Here is a 24,449-nt window from a genome sequence, read left to right as displayed (position 1 = left end):
ATTGATTACTCAGCAAGTCCAGTTGTTTTTAGATTGACCTATACTAGATATACTATGACCTGGATGAATGAAAATCTTCATGGTCAAACATAAATTGACTATATCACAAGAGATCTCGGTGTTGCTGGTCTTCTTTTTGCATATATATATATATATATATATATATATATATATATATATATATATATATATATATATATATATATATACTAATGTTCAGGAGCTAGGCTGACCTGATAGGGAACTGAAAAAATCTCGATAATGGACAGCACCTCTTTGTGCGAATAAAAAGCCTTTATTGTTACATGGCTTACGACCAACGATACAGTAACGTTTCGAGCCACATCCTGGCTCTTTGTCAAACTAACTGATACATTTATCAGACTTCCTTTTAAAGCACTCCAAATAGCGCCCTCTGGTGTATTTAAGATAGATACAAAGCATGCTTTTCTTGTATGACTGCAGGGTTGTGATTGGCTATGCCATTCCTACTGTGCTTCTGGGAGGGACCATTATGACATGCCCACTCCTCATTTGGAACACAGACAGGGATGGGAGCTGCAATAATGATGCAATTTTTGAAGATATTCGTTTTTAGCCCAAAGTAAAACCAGCACCATATATTATTCAATATATGATTATTTTTGTATTAAAAACTTGGGTACCTGACCATGGGAAAGGCCTGACAAGTTTTGGGCTACAACCTCTCAATATCAGGCTTTGATTAAGGGTTTTTAACTTTAAACAAATCAGGCCTTTATGTCGACTGCATGATAAGTCATTTTTTGTCTCCCCAGCTTGCCCGCATATAGGAACGGGGGTGAGTCTGATGCTTTATCTTTTATTGCATAGAACGTATTACAGTTAAAATATTATGTACAAATAAGGTTTAAAAATACATTTACAAAAACTCTTAAAAGAAATGTTAATTTTCTACTGTGCGCCAGAGAACGAAAGACATATTGCCTAACCCGTTTGCTCAGCACTATATCGTTAAAGATGGTGAAAAGTGCATAAGGCATCAGGCTGTGAATGGCTTAAAGGAATTGTTCAGTGTAAAAATAAAAACTGGGTAAATAGATAGGCTGTGCAAAATAAAAAATGTTTCTAATATATTTAGTTAGGCAAAAATGTAATGTATAAAGGCTGGAGTGATTTGACGTATAACATGTCAGTCTGAACACTACTTCCTGCTTTTCAGCTCTCTTGGTTTCCACTGACTGGTTACCGTGGCTACCAGGCAGGAACCAATCAGAGACTTGAGGGGAAGCCACATGGGTCATATCTGTTGCTTTTCAATCTGAGCTGAATGCTGAGGATCAATTACAAACTCACTGAACAGAAATGTACCATGTGGCCCCCCTTCAAGTCGCTGACTAACTCAGAGTTATAGAGCTGAAAAGCAGGAAGTTGTATTCTGGCTGTTTTATGAGACATCTGTTCACTCCAGCCTTTATACATTACATTTTTGGCTAACTAACTATATTAGAAACATTTTTTATTTTGCACAGCCTATCTATTTACACAGTTTTTATTTTTACACTGAACTATTCCTTTAAGCCCCTCCAGGCCGATACCAGTAGCATTCCAACTGTTGCACTACCGGCTCCAACCAGCTCTTTATCAAAGACATTTTAGCAGCACCCAATCGCAGGAGAGGCTTCGAAGTGCAGTCTTCAGTGGCTGTCACGGGATAGGCTGCAAAGGCTGTCTTTCATTGTGACAGATACAACACACAAACGAGTTCTCAGAGCAACAGCTACTTTTACGCTACAACTAAAAGTGTAAGTTATCTGGCTTGCACCAATATCTGCGTGACTAAACTGTGTTAATTTACGAATGTATCTCTGCTGCACTGTAACTTGCGTTATTGATTGTGATTTTACTAAAGTAACCCCTAACTTAAGCTAAAACACGAGTCCAATAACCAACAAAGCACACCATGCACTGTAAGCAACTAGATCGATCAGGTAAACCTATAGGTCCGCCCGCCCCTTCACTGTCAACCATCTCACGCACGCACGTGTATCCTCGCGCACGCGTACGCATCATGTCACCCTTACCGCCCCAGCTCGACCGCCTGCCCCACCTCTTCACCGCTATTCGTCAATGCTCACTGCCTGGCTGACTTTAACTCATAGGAGTACATAGGAAGCACCTTGGCCCCGTAGAGGGGAACCGCTGGAGATGATACACGCTGCGTGATAGTGAAGCCTTGGGCCTGAAAACGAAAAATGGAGGAGTATAGCTGTTGACCCAGTGTCCGCTAGTCCAGCGATGGCAGCAGTTCAACAGAGTGAGATACAGAGTTGGGTAGAGGGAGGTCTAGGGGTTGGCCGGGTGTTTTGATGGGTGGGATACATCAGGTGTCAGGGAGGCAGTGCTGACGCTCCACTCCGCCCTGAGAGGAGGGAATGGAGTGTACGGGAGAGGTGCCAGGAGTGTGTTTAAGAAATAGTCGCTCTGAAGGAGGACGGGGTTCGTGGCCGCTGCTGCTCTTAGCGACCTCTGGCAACCACCTGCCGTGAGTCTTCCATGTCGCTACGATTTTCTTTGCTTCAGAATCTAGCCTCTCCGTTGCTGAGCTTCTTCCATTTGAACTGAGTTAATGACTCCCCCTATAAGTAGCACGGGTTTATGGGACTGGCAGTCTGGCGGGTGACACCCCCGCCTCTGGGCCTGTCAGACACTTGTCAGGTGTTCTACTAGCGAGCTGTGCGCCCTACAGTTGGGTTACTCGGTGGGCGTTTAGTAAATGCTTCGTGTCACTTGCTACTTTAATACTGGTCCGGTCTATTTGTGGAGCTTAGCTGGGGCACCCAGAAGTTTGCGATCAGAGGCCTTGTCTTTAAAACATAGTTGGAGTCAGCCTGCGGCCCTCCTGCTATTTTAGAGCTTCAGCTACAAGTTTCAGTAGGAAGTGGTTCTGTAGTTCAGCAAAAGCAACTGGAACGCTTGTTGGTCATCCAGTAATGGCGATGTCCTACATTTATGCAGCCTACAAACTGGAAATATATGTGATATTAATGCACATGGAATGTGTGGGTGCAATTTTTTGTTGTTTGCAGCACCACAGTTATAGGTATGGAAATATATCCTTTTTATATGTAAAACAATCTGTTTCTAAACATACATAATATATCACATGTTCTTGTGTCAGTTCCATTGTGTAACATAACCTTTAAAAGGTAAAAAATTTACTCTTGATTCTTCAGCTATACAATATGCAACTTTAACATAGAATGGGGGACAGAGACACAGGCAAGATCTGTATCATGCCCATTTTGCTGTAATCTCTTCCTTTTAGAGGAAGGGGATGGGGGTTCACCCACCTTCCAGCTGCTATTTCCTTGTTTGCTGAGTTACAGACACACAACCACATTCAAAGAAGTTGCTTTTGTTAGGTTTGTTGTTTTTAATAAAAGAAAATTATAACATGAGTGGTATTTTTGTCTATGTTTTAGATATTGTCCCTTAAACCTAGCTCCTTTTAATATTGCATTTTTACACATGCAAATGGTAGCCACTTGTAATATTTATATCAAAGGATCCCTTTTACACATGCAGCGCTGCTTAATTTTAATTGGTTTTAGTTAAGGTGTTTTGGCATAGTGTTGCATAAATATTGCTTTTTATCTTATATGTTCAGGTGTAATTTACTTCTAATTGAGCATATTTGAACCACATGGGCAGGGGGTGAAGTCCCAATTCTGTCGTGCATATGGTAGCCGCTCGTGTTACTAAATTTCATTTTAAACAAGCAGAAAACCAACATTGACAGCCTTAAATCACACATTAAACAAATGCTGTTTTTTTTTTTGTATATGACAAATTCAGTGCTTATAAGAAGCGCATACACATGCCTATCAACTGCATGAGGTTGCAGGGATATTTCATCAGCTGTTTGTAAGATCCATTTCTTGTGCATTGTGGCATGGAATAGTGTGAGCACAGATTTGCCATATGTGCTGACTTAGATATCACAATTTGTTTGCAGCATTTGCCTTATTTGTAATTTAATAGCTAAAATATTTTTCATGTTAGAATTTGTTCAAAATGTAGCTAAATGACAGTATCTATGGGGGGGGGGGTTATTCTATAAATTACACAGATGTTATTGAATTAATTTTGATGTAGTTTATTATTGTTGACATTAAACATGGACCTAGAATAGCCACTACATGCGTGGGTTGTCCAGCCCACTTTGAGTTTGCTTTGCTATGAGCAAAGTGATATAATTAATGAAGTCTTTCATCAGACACATGTTATATGTTTGAAGTATCTGCATGTCTTAAAAGCAGGGTGTCGTGGAAGTGCACACCGTCTATTCAAAACTGTCAGGGATAGTGTGAAGTTGTTAGACAATTCCATAATTATAATAGCCCATATGCTAAGTTTTTACGTGAAGAAAGTTTAGAGAATGAAAACTTTGAAGCTTTTTGTTTATACTAACAGAAGAGAAAAGTTCTCCCAAGAAAAAGCTGGTGGCAGAAGTGTAGAGGAGTAGCATATGGCATTAAAAGGAGCACAGCTGGAGGTAGCATTTCCATCTGAACATGATGTCAGAGCAGCTGACAGCTTGCCATCCCTCAGCCTTTTATTCTAACACACAGGGAGTTAGTGTGTTGCGAGCTGTGTTGGAAGAAGGTATCTCATTCCTCTCTAACATCATCTCCACTTTGCATCTGTTAGTCTGTGTGTATATGTGTGTGTGTGTATGTGCATGTGTTTGTTTTTATTTTCTTATCTGCGCTGATTTAAAAGAACTGAAGCCTGCACTACTCAGAGGGAAAGACTTAATCAGGTTTAAGTATACAAAAGGTACGACATTTTAGAAGATGCAATATTATCATTTCCTTTTATAAAGTAGTCACATATTCTGTCTTTTACAGCAGGCATATTTATTCAGTTTGTGGTTACAAATAACCTAGAACCTTATTTATTGTATATGAAAACATCTGTTTTTTGCACCACACAAATGTAATGCAAAACTTAGTCATGAGACCAGAGCCTGACATATTTTAATGTTTGTATTTAGATTGGCTTTGCTCTGTTATGAGCAATTCTGCAATCCTTTGCAGAGGATGTTTATTTGAATTTCACAGTTTGTTTTTGTTAATGTGTTTTAATCCTTGTCTTTACATTTTTGTGTGAATTTTAATTACTTGTTCATTATTTGTATGCCTGTATTTTTTTTTTTTTTTTTCAATTCTTCTTTTGTTTCTTTAGTAGTAAAAATATTGCTTTGGACTAGTTGATGTGCAAAGAAACTAATTTAGAACTTGTAGATTTGAGCTGCCTGAATTGGCCAGACAGCTGTAATCGCACTCCTCTATTCTTAATCTCTTTATCTGGGCAGCAGCTGCCATATGGCCACCGTCCGCTGGATCAGATGTTTATAAGCTTCCTTCTTCGTCCCTCTGTCCTTTCAGCCTCCTAATTTGATCACAGCTACCTTATGAGCTGCCCTCCAATCTTTATTTTTAGCCCTCTTAAGGATTAGGATTGATGCGGGTTATAAGGCACTTAAAGTGATTGTATTTGCAAATCTTCTGCGTATTCTTTGTCATGTTTTGTAGAAATTGTTTCAAGAGCAGAATAAAGTAGTTTTGGAGAGCTCTAGTGATATTTTTCCGATGTGATATTTAGAACACATTCTGCTCAAAATGTCTTATCCAAAAGTTTAGCAAAACAATTAAGTTTAATAAAGCTTGTACTTTTGAAGTAATTATACTTCCAAACAACTATAGATTTATGTAAATGTAATACACATAGGATATATAATCTTAAACTATCCTCTGAATATTCTATTTTCTGAAATGTTTTAAAAAACTATGAGATCACTTTCTAATATTAAAGACCCTGCAGCTTGACATTAAGACCTAGTTTGATTCACAAGTACAATTAGAACAGATATTAATATATAAACAGTAACTTTTTTATCAATATATTCTAATTTAATTAATTGTTTTACTTTTGTCTGCTAATGATTATTGAAGGGACAATGTTATAGGTTATGAGTTTTATTTTTAAATGTATGTGTATTTATTTTATAGGTTATGAGGACAGTATGGAGTTTCCAGAACACAGCAGACACTTGCTACAGTGTTTGAGTGAACAGAGGCATCAAGGTTTCCTTTGCGACTGCACTGTTCTTGTAGGAGATGCCCATTTTCGAGCACACAGAGCTGTCCTGGCTTCATGCAGCATGTATTTCCACCTCTTTTACAAGGATCAGTTAGATAAAAGAGACATTGTTCATTTGAACAGCGACATTGTTACAGCCCCAGCCTTTGCTCTCCTGCTTGAATTCATGTATGAAGGGATACTCCAGTTTAAAGGTCTACCCATTGAGGATGTGCTTGCAGCTGCCAGCTATCTCCACATGTATGACATTGTGAAAGTCTGCAAAAAGAAACTTAAAGAGAAAGCTACCACAGACAGTACTAAAAAGGAAGAAGACACCTCGAGTTTTTCAGACAAAGTAGAGTGTCTTTCAGATGGTAGTAGTCACATGGCAGGTGATCTGCCCAGTGATGAAGATGATGTAGAAGATGAAAAAATAAATATTCTTCCTGGTAAAACTGACTTGGCAACTGAATCTAGGAACATGTGGATAAGATTGCCCACAGAATCTGCAAGCATTCCCCGGACTGTCGGAGAGGCTGAAACACACACAACAGCAGCTGGAAAAACAGCAGTCAGCCCCTGCAGCTCAACAGGATCTTTGTCCCATAGATCTGCCATCTCGATGGGAGACTCGGCAGATGTGGACTGTGTGCTGGACCTCTCTGTGAAGTCCAGTCTTTCAGGAACTGAAACAATGAATAACTCCTACCTTTCATCACAGGAGATCTTAAGAAATAGTTTAGTTCAGGTAAAAGTCGAAAAAGAAGCTACCTGTGATAAGAATGATATTGATACTACTGAGTATGATATTGAGCGGAACACTGTGAAGGAAAGTGTGAGCTCTAATATTAGGGCATCATATGAGCCAGTCCATCTGGCTCCAATAAGGGAAGATTCAGTCTTACGGGAGTTAGATCATGATGACAAAGCAAGCGATGATGATATGATAACTCTAGAGAATGAGAGGGTTCAGATGGAAGCAAACACGGACAACAGTTTGCTCCCATATGTGCCAAACATAATAAGCCCTACTGGGCAAATCTTTATGTGCCCTCTTTGCAACAAAGTTTTTCCCAGCCCACATATCCTGCAAATTCATTTAAGCACACACTTTCGAGAGCAGGAGGGTATTCGCAGCAAGCCTGCCAATGATGTTCATGTTCCTACCTGCTCATTATGTGGTAAGACCTTTTCTTGCATGTACACACTTAAGCGACATGAAAGGACTCATTCTGGAGAAAAGCCTTATACTTGCACTCAGTGTGGAAAAAGCTTCCAGTACTCCCACAACCTGAGTCGGCATGCTGTTGTTCATACACGGGAGAAGCCACATGCCTGTAAGTGGTGTGAAAGGAGGTTCACACAGTCTGGAGACCTTTATAGGCACATTAGAAAATTTCATTGTGAATTGGTGAACTCTTTATCTGTTAAAAGTGAAACACTGGGTTTACCTGCAGTTAGAGATTGGACATTAGAAGACAGCTCTCAAGAACTGTGGAAATAGAGATATATATATATATATATATATATATAAGTTGAAGTGTCTCTGCGTCCAGTCCCTGTGTCCGTGGGTTTGCGCTACTGCGCATGTGCCCCACGGACCGTCTCTGGCGCTACTGCGCATGTGCCCCACGGACCGTGTCTGCCGAATTTTCTACATATGTTCTAGTGCCCGTTGATTTAACGGGCTTAATGTCTAGTATATATATAATATCCTGATTTACAATATTTAAGTGTGTGGGCTAAAAGCATTTAAGTTTCCCTCAGACATTTCTTATATGTTTTATATGAGTTTGGCTCTTTTGAGGAAATTGTAATACGTTAATCAGATAAAAAAATAAAATAAAATACAAATTTATTTTGCATATATTTTGCACATGTTTTGATTTTTAAATTTCCTAAAATATGCCATAGATTTTGGTTTTGTTTGTTTAATGCTTTATGGGATAAAACCCTTCTGCTTTTTTTGTTGTTTTCCTAAGAACCTGATCAGCTAAAGGAAACTATAATGCTTCTAGATCCTTTTATTTTTAATGTTGTATGTTCTCCCCTTTAAAACAAAGTAAAACGTATTTGGTGACACTTGCAGAAGTTGAATTCATCCCCATATCATTAAACATATATTCTGTGTTAAGTGGGAGTTTGTTCATGATTTTATATGGTAAAAAAAATGTCCAGAAAAGTGTTGAGCTTAATTTAAATAGTTTATATTTCCTGTAATATATTTACATTGAGAGGTTGGCAAACAATGCTCTTAAAGTCATTGAAAAGTAATTAATACTACAGAAATGCATGAATTATTGGTACATTTTACTGCATTGTATATCCACGGTATGTTAGATGAAACTAATTATTTAAGTGTACACTTGCTATAATAACTGGCGTTAAAGCAAAAACAAATGCACTGTTTTAATTATTTTTTTCTTTTGCATTTTTTCTTTGTTTGTTACTGTTTTTATACTTCTCCAAAATCAGATTTTTCACAGTAATTATTATTAAGCTAAACTTCAGACTTCTGACATATGCAACAGTAAATATACGTGTAAACCAGCAGGCTGAAAACTTGCATGTTTGGTATGTTTTCTTTTGGATAGATAAGCATTGGTGTGTGTGATAAATAAGCATTTTACCACCTATTTAAGAAAAAATTAAGACAAGAATGGTGATTCAAATCTTCTCCCCATTCTTATTTATTTTTTATTTAACATTTGAAATTTTTTTATGTTACGTAGGCAAAAGGGAAATAAAAAGGCCAAGATGGCTTATTGTCATAAATAAGGTCCGGTAGAGAGAGTTACTTGCAGTGTGTATCCAAGCGGCAGTGACTAATAACTGAGAGTTATGTGTTGGTTAACACATAGGGGAAAGCTTTGCACAGTGTTTGTTCTCCTGTGTTGCACTTACAGAATGCCTGTGACCATTATTTGCATATTTAGAAAACTTTTTTCTTTTTTTTCTTTTTTTTCATTTTAATAAATCTCATTTCAGACTCCTTAAGTACTGTAAACATAGCTTAATGTTGTGTTTAACATTATAAGTGGGACTAACCCACTTTGTCTGCTGGGGTTTGTTATATTTGGTTTGAAAATTTATGAGATATCATAGATAAAAACCAAACAAAAAAAACTGTGAAAATGGATTATGTTGCATTGTTTAGTTACTTGAAGTTTTTTGTTAAATATTTTAAAAAAATATAGGAAAGACAACCAGTGACTGGATAAACTAAGAATTTTGTTAAACATATTTTTGAGTTTGCTTTAGTATTACGTTGTTTAAAAAAAAATCTTTAGATATCTAGCTTCGACAATCATTGTATGTTTTATTTTCAAGAAATGTGGGGGGTAAATTATAATGCTGTTTAGTTTTGTACTATTGGTGTGTGCGGTGAGTTTTTAAACTGTGTGAAAATTGCAATAAATTATATGAACTTTAAATTAAAAGTGTTCTCACAGAATGTGCTTATATGTCTTTAATGTACTATAGCTTTTTTTGAATAACCATTTTCCTAATTCATTACCAGCTCATCATTTTTTAAGAATGTTACCTTTTTGTGTTTGGTCTTTTCAGAATTCAATCCCTTTAACGTAACATGGATGCAGAGCCACATTTTAGCAGCCTACAACTTTGTAGAGAGAGAATATATGAACTAAAAAAACAAATGATTTTTTTTCCTATAATCTACAACTGAGCATTCTTTATATAAGATCCTTTTTAGCCCATAAAATAGAGAATGAGTTTGGTATCAGCTGACTAAATTTAATTTTGCATATTTTGTCTTCAAGTTCTGTTATCCTAAGAAAATAAACAAAATGTGTGAGGTTAATCAAACAAAAATTGAAGGATATGTTTTTGTTTGTTAAATTAAAAAGACAGATGATCTTGGCACTGCTCTCTACAAGGTTGATATTTGACTTAAAAATGGTGTTTTATGCATGAATAAATGTATCATATAACGTTTATTAATTTACATTTTTGTGTCTTGGCATCTAATTGGTAATCTTGTGAGCTCCCTAGTACCTATTGCCTAGTATTTTCTCATGTTCCACTCTATAAATGTCTACTGTTAATCTGTGCTTGTGTTTTCAACATTTTTATATATCACACTGTATCTTTATTTTTCCTAATATACATGTATGCAAATGTATATAATTTGTTTTTAAAATTGAATTCTATAAAGCAATTATTTGATATTTGTGTAACCACATAATAGCCTAATATTCTCACAAACTATTTACCCAGACGTCACTAAAGGGCAGATGTATTAAGGGTCGAATATTAAGGGTTAATTAACCCTCGATATTCGACTGGGGAATTAAAATCCTTAGAATATCGAAGTCGAAGGATTTTGCGTAAATCCTTCGAATCGAAGGATTTTAATCCATCGATCGAAGGATTATCCTTCGACCAAAAAAAGATAGCCAAGCCTATGGGGACCTTCCCCATAGGCTAACATTGACTTCTATAGCTTTTAGGTGGCGAACTAGGGGGTCGAAGTTTTTACTTAAAGAGGCAGTACTTCGACTATCGAATGGTCGAATAGTCGAACGATTTTTAGTACGACTCATTTGATTCGAAGTTGTAGTCGATGGTCGAAGTAGCCAAAAAAAACACTTCGAAATTCGAAGTATTTTTTCTTCTATTGCTTCACTCGAACTTAATGAATGGGCCCCTTAGTCTAATTCATTTTAAAATATTTTATGAATATGTTTTATATTTGTTTACTAAAAGATTATAGTTAACTTTTTTAGATTAATGCCGAACAGAGGAATCCAACTGTCTCATCGAATTTAGATATTAACACCATTAGTGGTAACAAAGAAAGCCTTCTATTTCTGTAGAATTAACGTTGCTATTCCAATGAGGTCAAACTATTCATGCTGGTCTAGTAGCTGCAGTTGGACAGAACTTAAATCTGTTATGATTGCTTCAGAAACTGTAAACCAATGCATGAATTGTACTTAGGTTTGTATCATTTGCATGTGTTGCATGCATGAGGTGCTTTTGATATATTTATCCTACTTCTTAATAATGTTGCTTAAGGCCATGTCCCACCAGTAATGCAACGGAAGTCTTTGCCGTCTTATGATGGAATTGTGTGCCCTTACAGATCTATCAGTGGATTTCTAAACGAAATACGACTTTCAAATAAAACTATGTGACTTAAGGATAAATCTGTATAAGTAATAAGTAATGTATAGTTGAAATAATTTATATTTTGTATCACATAATTGTGGATCAGATCGTTTTTCATCATCTTCCACCATGCAACCATATTTATTTGCAGTAGTGCTTATCATACATTAGCATGTCTAATTATGATAAGTGTTAACCCATTTTTAAAAAGGCTTTCAAAAATGTGAACTTTGAACTCGTGATGTGGATAACGTTTCGAAACTAGAATAGAGTCTTGTTTTAAAGTGATTGGAAAGTGAAAGTGATTTGCTATTAGACATATTAGTTGTTGTTTCTGTGCCTGTTTCAGGTTTGTATTTCAACAGTACTTTCAACTGCTTTTGGTTGAACTACACCTATGAATTTGTAATTTAATAGCAACTCTGTTGATTTCTTTAAAGGTCAAATGAACCCCAAAATAAAAAAAATCGAAGCCTAATAATTCTAAGCAACTTTCCAAAATACTGTATTTAAAAAGTTCAGTGGTATTTGTAAAACAATTTCTATTGAAAGTAACATTTGCTTAACCTCTAGTTATTACTTTTTAAACAATTCTGTAAAAGTTTTAGTTCCCCAACAAAGACCGTTCTGTTAGATCAGCTGGCTTGATTTACATTGTAACATGAGTCTCAGCCACCAGGGCAGAGAATAGAAAGGGACAAGCAAACACTGCTTTCGGTAGCATTACATATATAAATAACTTCATAAATATGAATATAAATATTCAATATTGTATTGAATATTTATTGCAAAGTTGCTTAGAATTATGTTATTAGACAAAATATTTTTGGGTTGACATACCCTTTAAGAATTACTTTTATTCTCTGTGAACATTTCTACATTTTTATATTAGAACAGACTCTGATTATATTGCTTTTAGAATCAATTATACAATCGTTCCTCAATCACAGTTCATTGACTATTTTTCTACACACTTTTTAAATTTTTAATTTTTAAATATGGTTTTCTTCTAAATGTTAGGCTTCCCAATTATATTTACTTCATGATTACCTAGTTTGTTTGTAAATTCTTTAAAATTAGATCCAGCTTCTGCTAAATTAAAAGCTAATCATAACATAAAAAGCACTTTCCTATAAAATAAGTACCGGAGGGTATGAAACGCATAAGGCAGAGAGCCATGGAGTCTGTATGTATGTATGTATGTATGTATGTATTATTAATTTTATGTTTTGAATAAATTGTTTCTATTATTTATAACTTTTCAAAATTGCATCTAATAATTTCTAAAAGTATGTTATATCTGTCTGTACAGGTTCAGAATGCTCAGAACCTGGGGTTTTCTGGATAAGGGATCTTTCCATAATTTGGATCTTCATACCTTAAAGTGATACTGACACTAAAAAAATTACTTTTTAATATGAATGTACATTAAAAGTTACCTATAGGTCATGCTGAGAAGTTTTGCTGTGAGGTTTGTTTTTGTAAGTAATTTTTAAAGTTCCTAAACCTGATTTGATCATAGATCTTCCTCAATCCTCTGTTACTTACATCATATTTTTTAGTGGAAAAAGCTTCTAAGTCTAAAAAACGCTGGTGTCTTTTCCTTTTTTCAGAGTGATAGCCTGCAAAAGTCTTAATTTTTTTTTGGGTAACCTTGTTCTCCCATACATTTTCTAACATATGGAACATTAACTATACATGTGTAAGGCATTACAACAACTCTATTTTCTTTATTAAGGTTCCCTGCACTTGTGTAATGTTTTTGCTGTAACATATATGTGCATTCAACTTCAAATCTCCCACCGTATGCAAATTAACCTGAGCGAAAGACCTCTAGTGAATTTGTGCTAGGTAGAAATTAATGCTATTGCATCCTCTTTCAATTGCCGAAGTAAGTCTAGTGAAATGTCGCCAGCATTCAGCACCTATGACGAAACTCTGCATTCCAGTGAATTAGCGTTGTCTGAGCGAAGTTTTCCCCTGGCAAAGTGTATTGATGTCTGCGAATCGGTCGCTGGCGAATTTTCGCCCTTGAGTAAATCTGCCCCTATGGGAGATGGCATTTCTGCAATTCTGAGCTTTCTGATGATCCCATACCTGTAGAACACATCCATAGAAACATTCAATGGCTTTATTATTTTCACTACAGAATACCCTATATTTCATTCATGTTTCCTTTTAAAATATGAATTGTTGAATGATGAAACATGGTTGTATTTACAGTATACATAATCATATCTATTATATCATTTAATATATATTTGAATCTTTTGCCAACCAAAAAAAACAACTTGGACAAATTAACTTCATAAATTAGATCCACATTTTGCTTTTTATTAGCAATGACCCTCATCTACTTCCCTAAAGTCCTTTTTATAAGGACCTGTCACCTTAAATATCCCCCCCCACACCAGAGGTGTGGGTTAATTAAGCCCTTTAAAAGACCACAAAAGGTGAAATAATGTGAGATGCCAAATATATTAGTTACCCTCTGATGAATTCAGTCACTCTTTTCTTTCACTGCACTTGCACAGGTGCAGTAAAATGTTTAACATACTGCCATTGTAAATCAGCCAAGGGATACCTGGGAAAGGTAAGTAAGATGGTGGCGCTGCTGGAATGCTTTTCTACCTGGGCTCGGTGCATTTTATTCCTGAAAGGATTTATAAAGGGGGAGAATGATTACTCAGATATTGACTGGAGCAACAGTACTGCCAGATCAGTTAATGGGAACAAGTTTATAATCATGTTGCATGACAATTTTATGACACAGGTTGTTGAGGAGCCAGCCATAAAATATGCTATTCTGGATATAGTGATCTCAAATGACCCAGCACTTATAGCAAATGTGCAAGTCATTGAACCCCTGGGTATAAGTGACCATAATGTTATATCATTTATTGTCTGGTGTAAAAAACAAACATACATTGGGGGCAACAAAAACCATGAATTTCAGAAAAGCTAATTTTAGTGCCTTGAGGGTTGCCCTTCAGAGCATAGATTGTGGCATTAAGTTTTCAGCTAAAAACACAGAACAGAAATGGTTGTCATTTAAAATTATATTAAATCATTACTGTTCTCAATTTATTCCCTTAAGGAGTAAATGTAGAAGCTCTAAGAATCACCCTATATGGCTTAATATAGAAGTAAATAAGTTAATTGGAAAGAAGATAAAGGCATTTAAAAACTACAAGTCTGTTGGGACAAAAGCTGCATTTAATGAATATAGACATTATAATCAATGTTGTAAATCAGCAATCCGGAAGGCAAAGAAAGGAAATGAAGAGTGCATTGCGGCGGAGGCTAAGACTAACCCCAAAATTTATTTTTAAATAAATTAATAGTAAAAAGATGCAGGCTGAGAGTGTTGCTTCATTAAAAAAGGGTACCAGTATGGTTGTAACCGATACAGAAAAGGCAACTGTGCTAAATCAGTTCATTTCTTCATTGTATACAATAGAGGAGTCTGAGTTCCAGGCATTGCATCATAGCTGATGTAATTCTTATATTTAAAAAGGGATTACGTTCTTAACCTGGCAATTATAGGCCAGTAAGATTGACAGCTGTAGTGGGCAAATTATCTGAAGGCTTGTTAAGGGATCACATTCAAAATATTGTCCTAGTGAATGGCATTATGAGCAGCAATCAGCATGGCTTTATGAAAGATAGTTCATGTCAGACAAATTTTATTGCTTTCTGTGATGAGGTAATAAGGATGCTGGACAGTGGAGGGGATGGGCAGTAGATGTGATCTATTTGGATTTTGCCAAAGCATTTGATACTGTGCCCCACAAACGACTGCTTTCTAAACTAAGATCTGTTGGGCTTAATGAAGTCGTTTGCACATGGATAGGAAACTTGCTACATGATCGGGTAGAGAGGGTGGTTGTTAATGGTACATTCTCTACTTGGAGTAAGGTTCTTAGTGGGGTCCCTCAGGGCTCGGTATTGGGTCCACTTTTATTTAACTTGTTTATTAATGACTTAGGGGAGGGTATTGTAAGTAATGTATCCGTTTTTGCAGATCACACAAAACTATAAAGCCCAATAAATTCCATCCAGGATGTAGCATCCTTGCAACAGGATCTTGACAAACTGGCAATCTGGGCAGCTAAATGGCAAATGGGATTCAATGTTGATAAATCTAAAGTCATGCACCTGGGATGTAAAAATATCCAAGCCACTTATACCCTTAATGGGACTGCACTGGGCAAATCCATTATTGAAAAGGACCTTGGAGTACTTGTAGATGATAAACTTGGCTGTAGTAAGCAATGCCAGTCAGGGTCTTGAGCTGTATTGAAGGGGCATTGATTCAAGGCAGAAAGTCATTCTTCCACTTTATAGAGCACTGGTAAGGCCCCATCTAGAATATGCCGTACAGTTTTGGTTTCCATCACTCAAACATGACATTATTGTATTAGAGAGGGTACAGAGAATGGCAACTAAGCTGGTAAAAGGTATGGAAAATCTAAGCTATGAAGAAAGACTGGCCGAATTGGGGATGTTCACGTTGGAGAAGAGGTGCTTACGGGGTGATTTGATAACTATGTATAATAAGGGGATCATATCTCTCTAATGCTTTTTATTTACCAGTAGGTCTTTCCAGCTGACATGAGGTCATCCATTCCATTTAGAAGAAAAGAGGTACCGCCTAAATATTCGGAAGGGGTTTTTAACAGTGAGAGCTGTGAAGATGTGGAATTCTCTCCCTGAATCAATTGTACTGGCTGATACATTAGATAGCTTTAAATAGGGGTTGGATGGATTTTTAGTAAGTGAGGGAATACAGGATTGTGGAAGATAACTCATAGTACAAGGTGATCCAGGGACTAATCCGATTGCCATTTTGGAGTCAGGAAGGAATTCTTTCCCCCTCGTGAGGCAAACTGGAGAGGCTTCAGATGGGGTTTTTTGCCTTCCTCTGGGTCAACTGACAGGCAGGTTAAAAAAAGTTAAAAGGTTGAACTTAATGGACGTGTCTTTTTTCAACCTAACTTACTATGTTACTTCTGCGGAAAATATCTTGCTGGCCCTCATTCTGACAGCCCACCATGGCTTACTACAGCAAAATATGAACTTGTTCACTCTCCTTGATCAAAGATGCACCTGTCTTAGTCTTGGTTTCTAAACATACATAGCCTGCATCTTTTTTAAGCCCACATAGTTTTGCATAAATTTTCCCAAAATTTGGCCTGATCTCACCTCAATGATGATCCTTGATATCCTGCATAAGCACTTCTGCATAGTTTTGTTTAATCAACAAATGGATACGTTGCTTTTATGGTGTACAGAACCTGGTGGCAAATCTCATGCAAGAGAAGTTGAAAGCATGGCTAGGTGCTACAATTTGTTACCCTACAAAACATTTTGGGGGCGGTCTCCTTTTGCCAGGCATACAGACCAACCCTCTGATGCGAACGTGAATCCAAAATCCACACTACCAGGGAGAGTTTTCTATGTGCTATGGATGGTTAATTTGTAATAATTTGCATATAATTGTTTTTTTTACTTGTTTAGCTTTTCACTCAGTAGCTGTTCAGTTTTGAGGTGTAGCAGCAAATCCAGTTCTCATTAGTAACCAGACAAATAGAAAAATAAGTTGAGAAAATAACAGAAACAATAGAATTGTATCCTCGTGGAGCAATCGTTTTTTGGCTGCCAGGGTCAGTGGCCACAATTTGAAAGCTTAAAACAGGCAGGAGAGGAAGGCAAATAATTTAAAAACGGATTAATTGGCCTATACATATTAGAAACAAAACCATTAACTTATACAACTAGGGCTTACAGTACTACAAAATACAATAACATTGACTATTAAACTATTTACAAATAATACATTTCTGTATCATACTAAAATTTAATTCAAAGGTAAGCCACCCTTTAAAATGGTTTGTATGAGGCATAATGGGGCTTCATACATATCTGGCCATGCCCCTAGTCTGCCCAATCTTGCACTGATCTTAATGCACCCTAGTCCTTATCTATCCAAACTCTACTCCTTTAGCATAAAGTCTTGACCCTTTATTGGTAGTTTGGGCCTTGTGCTTTGACCTGGCCCCTGCCTGTTGCTTTTCTGATAGCAGCCCTAACAGAAAGTGTTTTGCATGTCTAACTGCAGGAGGACTTGCCAATTACTTTCTCCAATAACTTTATGCAGAGATTGGAAGCAATTCATCCACACACAACCAAGATGGTTATTTTGGCAATAGGCATGGGAGCTACTGCTTTAATTTATAAGATCTATGAAGGAAGCACACTCTTTAAAAAGCATATAGTGACCCAATGTGGAAAATAAGAGAACATGAAGAAACTGCTAATTAAATGGTTGTCAATATGGCTATAGTTTATAACAATTTACAGACTAGTTCAAGAATACATTACAAATGCATGTATAAAAATACAATACATGCATATGTGCACATTTCATCAGAGCCGGCTGGATGTGTACATTGATATCAGAAGCACCTGTGGGTGCAAGTGACTTTGTGAATGTCATCAATGTGTGCTCAATTTTGATTTTGAGATTTATATTGAACAACCAGAGGGATTTGAGATCAAAACTGAAACAGATGATAGGTTAGTTCTTAAACTGAATCAATCATTGTATGGTCTGAAACAATCAGGTAGAAACTGTACAGAATTCAGTAGACCATTGTGTATACATAAGACAGTCTGGAAATGAGAGAGTAATACTATTGATATGGGTTGAGGATCTTATTATTGTTGCCAGTAATGAAACACTACTCAATGATGTGAAAGGAATGCTCACTACAAGGTTCAAAATGAAAGATCTTGGGAAGCTCAATTATTCTAGCTATTAATTCTGAACAAACTGGTGAAATTATAAAAATGAATCAAAATAAAGATATTTCAAAGATACTTTGATATATTTGGTATGTCAGATTGTAAACCGAGATTGACTCCTTGCGAGCAAAAACTGGAATTTAATGACAACAGTGATCCTACAGATACTAAAAGGTATCGGCGACGGGAGCGTGGCCAAGCAAGCGATGTAGACGGACGTGCTAAGCTGAGCTCCGTCTGAACCAACTATTGACCAGTCATTTTGAGCGGAACCACAGGCCACCAACTACATCTGTGTGGGTCAGTAACTCACCCGATCACAAGCCATGGGTGGTACAAAGAAATCTGCAGATTCGGGAGCCAGTAAAATCGATAAATTCGTTAAGGCTCAGGGCCAAGATGGCGGACGACAGCATGAGCGTGCGGCCCAGGAAATTGGCGCGGCTAGTAATAAACCAGCAGAAGACGAGCCATCGCTACAGGTCATCCTTGCAGAATTGCGCCAAACCAGGCAATCGTTGGAGACCAAGGTGGACATGAAGGTAGATGAAATTAAGGTCACCATTTCCCTCCTCCGCCAAGACATGCAGGCCTTGTGGGAGCGTACTACCGAAATGGAACGCAGAGTGGGGGGTTTGGAGGACACCGTTAATCCTATGCCTACCGCCCTTAAAGAGCTCAAGAAGCAGCTGGAAGAGCAAAGGGCAAGAGCAGATGATCTAGAGGGCAGGCAGAGGCGAAATAACGTTAGAATTGCTGGTCTGCCGGAGGGCCGTGAAGGGCGCGAACCCGAAAAATATCTGGAAAACCTGCTGCGCACTACCTGGGGGCCCGAGCAATTCTCCCCTATACTGGTAGTAGAACGCGCGCACCGAGTACCCACTAAAGCACTTCCACCTGGGGCCCCACCACGAATTTTCATCGCAAAGCTACTCAACTATCGGGACCGGGATACTGTCCTGAGACTGGCAAGAACCAAAGCACCGATCATCGTTGATGATGCCACTTTGCAGTTCTACCCGGATTACACTATAGAAGTTCAGCGGCAGAGGGCAAAATTCACGGAAGTGAGGAAACTCCTTCACGCTAAAAACATCCAATACTCTACCATCTTTCCAGCCAAGCTGCGTATTGTTGACCACAACACGACAAGATTCTTCACTAACCCCGGGGAGGCCATGGACTGGCTGGAATCCAGGAATCCGTGACAATGTGAGTACTGATCAGTCAAGATGGCACTATGTTTGAGCCCGTGCTGTTTTATGGGCATTCTGTTTGAGCGTTTATGCTCCCCCCCCCCCGGCTGGGGGCATAGGCATACAGCCAAGGGTGGCTGTGGTGGCCGCGGATACTAGGACCAATCTAGAGGTGCAAATAGAGGAGGCCGAGCAGCAATATAGAACGGACCCCACTCCCGGTAACAAGCGAATACTTAAATTAGCCCAACAAAACTTGGAACTTATGTTAACTAACCTAACGAATAAACAACTAATGCACAGAACGCAATATATATTCGAAAGTGGGGAAAAATGTAGCAAGACTCTTGCATTCCTGGTTAAAAATGACCAACCACACATTACGATAGCACAAATCAAAATGCCTTCAGGAGAAATAATCACTGATCCCCTGAGTGTTGCCAGTGCCTTCTCTGACTATTATCAAACCCTGTATTCAACAGTTAAAGACACTACTGCTCAACAAACCAACACCTTCCTGGATACTATCCATTTCCCCTCTATGACTAATCAGCAAAAAAATTACTTAGATAACCCACTGACACAATTAGAGATTGCGGAGGCCATAACACAGCTGACCCCTCACAAAAGCCCCGGTCCAGATGGCCTTCCAGTTGACTGGTACAAACAGGCTATCAAGGCAGTAGTCCCGAAATTGGAACAAACTTACAACACCGCATATGCACTGGAAGAACTACCGCCATCCTTTTACGAGGCCCAGATAGTGGTCATACCCAAGCCTGGCAGGGACCCACAGTTATGTAGCTCGTATAGACCTATTTCGCTTTTGAATGCTGATGCAAAAATCCTGGCCAAGATACTGGCCACCAGACTTTTCAAGGTGATCTCGGACATCATACACCCAGATCAGGCTGGGTTCATGCCCGGGAAAACAACGACAGGGAACATTAGACGCTTATTCACAAACTTACAACTCAGACACGAGAATGCAGGCTCCAGGATTCTGGTGTCCCTAGATGCCAAAAGGCGTTTGATACTGTTGAGTGGGAATTTCTGTGGGCGGTCCTGCAAAGGTTTGGATTTGGGGTGAATTTTGTAAAATGGATCCGTTTGTTATACAAGAAACCCACAGCTTATGTGTTTGTCAATGGGGTGAACTCACCAAGAGTGAAGCTGGGGAGGGGAACCAGGCAGGGATGCCCTTTGTCCCCCCTCCTGTTTGCGCTATGTATTGAACCTCTTGCACTCTTAATTAGGCAAGCTACTCAAATAACGGGGCTACGTTACAAGACCATAGAGGAGAAAATATCGTTGTATGCCGACGATGTGGTACTTTATCTTGAGAATGCAGGCCCCTCTCTTACTAACGCACTACAGGTAATAACGGAATATGGGAGACACGCTGGTATAACAATAAATAAGGATAAATCGGCCCTGCTCCCCATAGACCTGATCCCAGAAAGTGATAGATTGCAGATGACTGATCTTCAGTGGGTTAGTAAACTGAAGTACCTAGGGATAGAGGTGGAAGTGGATATGACCAAGTATGTGGCTAATAACTTAGAGCCGGTAATCAGGAAATTGCAACTAGCTACCACACAATGGGCCAATCTACCATTGACACTCTGGGGGAGAACCAATGTTATCAAGATGATATATTTACCCAAATTTCTGTACATCCTCCTGAACTGCCCCGTGTACATTGACAATAAGGTATTTCGTAGAATTGATGCTATAATCAGGCCTTTCTTATGGTCGAATAAGGCCCCTAGGATTGCACTGCACACCCTCACGTTGCCTAAAGATATGGGCAGTCTGGCGCTCCCGAATCTGCAACAGTACTATGTGGCCTCGCAGATCTCCTACCTTCATGCTTGGTTTAATCCAGACACGAATAGTCCTTTACTGATCCTTCAAGCCTTAGCGGCAGGATCCTGGGAATCCCTTTGTAACGACCCATACAGGTTAGGGGTAAATATGTTAGCTCAACCTCTCACTATAACTACCCCAATTAAAATATGGCAGCTGGAGATGAAGCACATGGGGAAAAAGACAGCCTATATCAGTATTAAACAACCACTTTGGGGTAATAATAGCCTATCCCACTTTCGGCATTTTCCAGATTTCTTATACTGGCCACAACACGGTATTAAATATCTGGAACAGCTACAAGTGAATGATACCTTCCCCACTCTCCTTCAACTACAACAAACTATGTCACCACCCCGACTCCTGCAATATCGGTATTTACAGTTAAGGCATGCCTTCAGGGAACAATTTGGCACTTTATCTTTGCCCTCACACTCCAACAAAATTGAGGAGCAGGCTTGGAATGCTTCCCCTACAAAAGTGGTGTCCAGACTCTATAAGGCTCTTATGGGTAGTCAGGACTCAAAATATCCAGCACTATTTCTAAAGTGGCAGGCGGATATACCTAATTTAACTGACGACAACTGGGAAGAGGTTACTGAGGACCCATACTGTCATTTGGTTTCGGGGAGAGATAAACGTATTCAATGCAAACTCCTCCACAGAGTGTATATTACGCCTCAGAGATTACATCAAATAGGGAGAAGGGAAAATGATACTTGTCATAGATGCAATCAGACTCCTGCTCACTGGATACATATGTGGTGGGATTGTCCACTTATTAAAAAGTACTGGGATAAGATAGCTAGGTACATGGTTAATGATCTGGGACTACCACCGACGACAGACCCACAGCAGGTATTACTGGATGCCGTTGGTGATCTCCCAAATACAAGTAAGGGCACTCGTACTTTGATTAAAATTTTGCACCATTATGGCAGGAAAACAATTCTTATGCATTGGATGGGTGGGGGTAACCCCACCATGAAAAAGTGGCGGAGACAGGTGAATGCAGTACTTCCGTTGTATAAGCTAACATTTGAAAAAAGGGGTAACATGACTAAATTTACGAAAATTTGGGAGCCATGGTTAACACAGGAAGGATTGGACATAGACTAATCTCATCTAGAGAACTAGGGAAGAGTAATGGGAAACGGTACCCCCCCCTATGTTTTGTCTCCTATGTGATTGTTATTACATATTGTGCTGTAATTTTAAGTACAATTTCACTGTTGATGTATGTGATTGTTTGTGCGAAAACAATAACAATTATTTTTGAAAAAAAAAGGTATCGGCGACGGTTAGTATTTCTTTGCAGCTGCGGCTTTCCTTCGCATCGGAAAGCCGCAGCTCATCTGCCAGCTCCCTTAGGCAACGAGCAGGGGGGCTGGATCGGTGCCACATGTTGCCGATGACCCCCACGCCGACCCCAAAGCAGCAGGTAATGCTTACCACGTGGGGGTCATCGGCGAGGCTGCTACTGACTGGTTAGCTGTGGCTTTCTTCGGTTATGGAAAGCCGCAGCTCAGTAGGCAGTCCCCCTAGGCAACGAGCAGTAGCCTCAAATTTGTGCCCTGCGGACCTGATTACCCCCATGCGAACCCCAATGCAGCAGTTACTGCTGACCACGTGGGGGTCATTTGTGAGGCTGCTACTGTTTAGTTGCGGCTTTCTTCCGGTGTGGAAAGCCACAGCTCAGTAGGCGGCCCCCCTAGGCAACGAGCAGTGGGCTGGTATTTTTTTCCCATGGGGCTGATGACCCCCACGCAGACCCACCAAGTACCTCTGATGACGTGGGGGTCATCGGTGACGCTGCTCTCCCTTTACTGCGGCTTTCTTCCGGGTAGGAAAGCCGCAGATCAGCAGCCACCCCCTCATGCAACGAGCAGTGTTCTAGAATATTCTGTCACCTCCTGGGCAACCCCAGACGTCGTCATCTGCTGTTGGGGTATATAAGAACACCTCCCAGCTCCTCCTCCTCTTCTCTGTTGGTCCTGGATGCCATTTGGAGCCATCCTGCTGTCTGCTGCGATCCTCCTGTGATCCTTGCCTTTGAGATCTTCTGCACCTGCCCCAGGTAACACATTTTCACACTCACTTACACACTCACACCCTTACGCACCTTTATCTAATTTGTCTTTCTTATTTTAGTTTTCCCTTTTTTTCACTTACTGTACTTTGACTTACCTTTAGGGATGTAGCGAACTGTTCTGCGGCGAACTTGTTCGCGCGAACATCGGCTGTTCGCGTCCGCCGCAAGTTCGCGAACGTCGCGCGACGTTCGCCAATAGGCGTTCGCGTCAAAATCATTCGACCATTCGATTCCTTCGATCGCTAAAATCGAAGGATTTTCGTTCGAATCGAACGATCGAAGCCATTGGATTGAATGAAATCATTCGATCGAATGGCTTCAATCGTTCCATTCGAACGAAAATCGTTCGATCGAACGATAAAAATCCTTCGATCGTTCGAATCGAACGATTTTCGGATGTTCGAAGTTCGCGAACAGTTCGCGAACTGTTCGCATTTTTTGCCGGTGTTCGCGAACAGCGTTCGCGAACACATAAACGGCAGTTCGCTACATCCCTACTTACCTTCACTTACTTGCGCACACACACACTCACACCTTTGCGCACACACGCTCACACCTTTCGCACGCACACACACACACACACTTGTATTGCTGTTTATTATATTTTATTTTACACGGTGTGATTACATTTTTGTATTTTTCTTTTATTGGCTTATTTCATTTTCAGTGATTTTTATTGCTTTTTTTATCTTTTGTGTTGCTGCCTATTACTGTTGTTTTTATTGATTTTCAGTGATTTATTGCATTTCAGTGTTGTTTTGCCGTTTTATTGATCTAGCTTGTTTTTGCTGGTACTTTGTATTTTTTTTTTTTTTTTTAAATGTTTTTATTAAATTTTTTATAACAAACCAAAAAAAAGAAACAAAAGAAAATACAAAGGAATTCGGAAGTACAAAAGAGAGTGACAATCAAGTCCAATAATAGCAGTGACAAGTATATACCTTCAACAGCTGGATTACAGGGCTCCTTGCAATGAATTGGTACAAGACAAAGTAGATTATTAAGAAAAACACAACATCATTTCCCTCTTCTAGAACTTAAGCAGATGAACAGAATTATTATATTAGTAAGAGCTGGTTTATGCAGTGACTCCTGGGGGGCATTCGTGAATCCTGTTCCCCTGAACGTGGGATACTTTGAATATAACGGTCGGTGTCTTGAACAATGGTGTTATTGAGTAATAGTGCCGTATCATACCACTTAGTGTGTCTAAATGCATAGAT

At 38.9% G+C, this 24,449-nt stretch overlaps 1 protein-coding gene across 5 annotated transcripts; it reads left to right on the top strand.

Annotated features, from left to right (window-relative positions):
• The first annotated feature begins 1,570 nt into the window (after positions 1-1,570).
• On the top strand, positions 1,571-9,583 carry zbtb18.L (zinc finger and BTB domain containing 18 L homeolog). 5 transcript variants are annotated; one of them, XM_041562077.1, is made up of 2 exons: positions 1,571-1,784; positions 6,057-9,583. In XM_041562077.1, exon 2 carries the CDS (start codon positions 6,071-6,073, stop codon positions 7,631-7,633), a length of 1,563 nt encoding a protein of 520 aa, XP_041418011.1. In that variant the 5' UTR covers positions 1,571-1,784; positions 6,057-6,070; the 3' UTR covers positions 7,634-9,583.
• Positions 9,584-24,449: the final 14,866 nt, after the last annotated feature.

Source organism: Xenopus laevis, chromosome 5L (assembly GCF_017654675.1).
Source record: "Xenopus laevis strain J_2021 chromosome 5L, Xenopus_laevis_v10.1, whole genome shotgun sequence".
Classification (NCBI taxonomy): domain Eukaryota; kingdom Metazoa; phylum Chordata; class Amphibia; order Anura; family Pipidae; genus Xenopus; species Xenopus laevis.
This window is presented reverse-complemented; position numbering and strand designations above follow the sequence as displayed.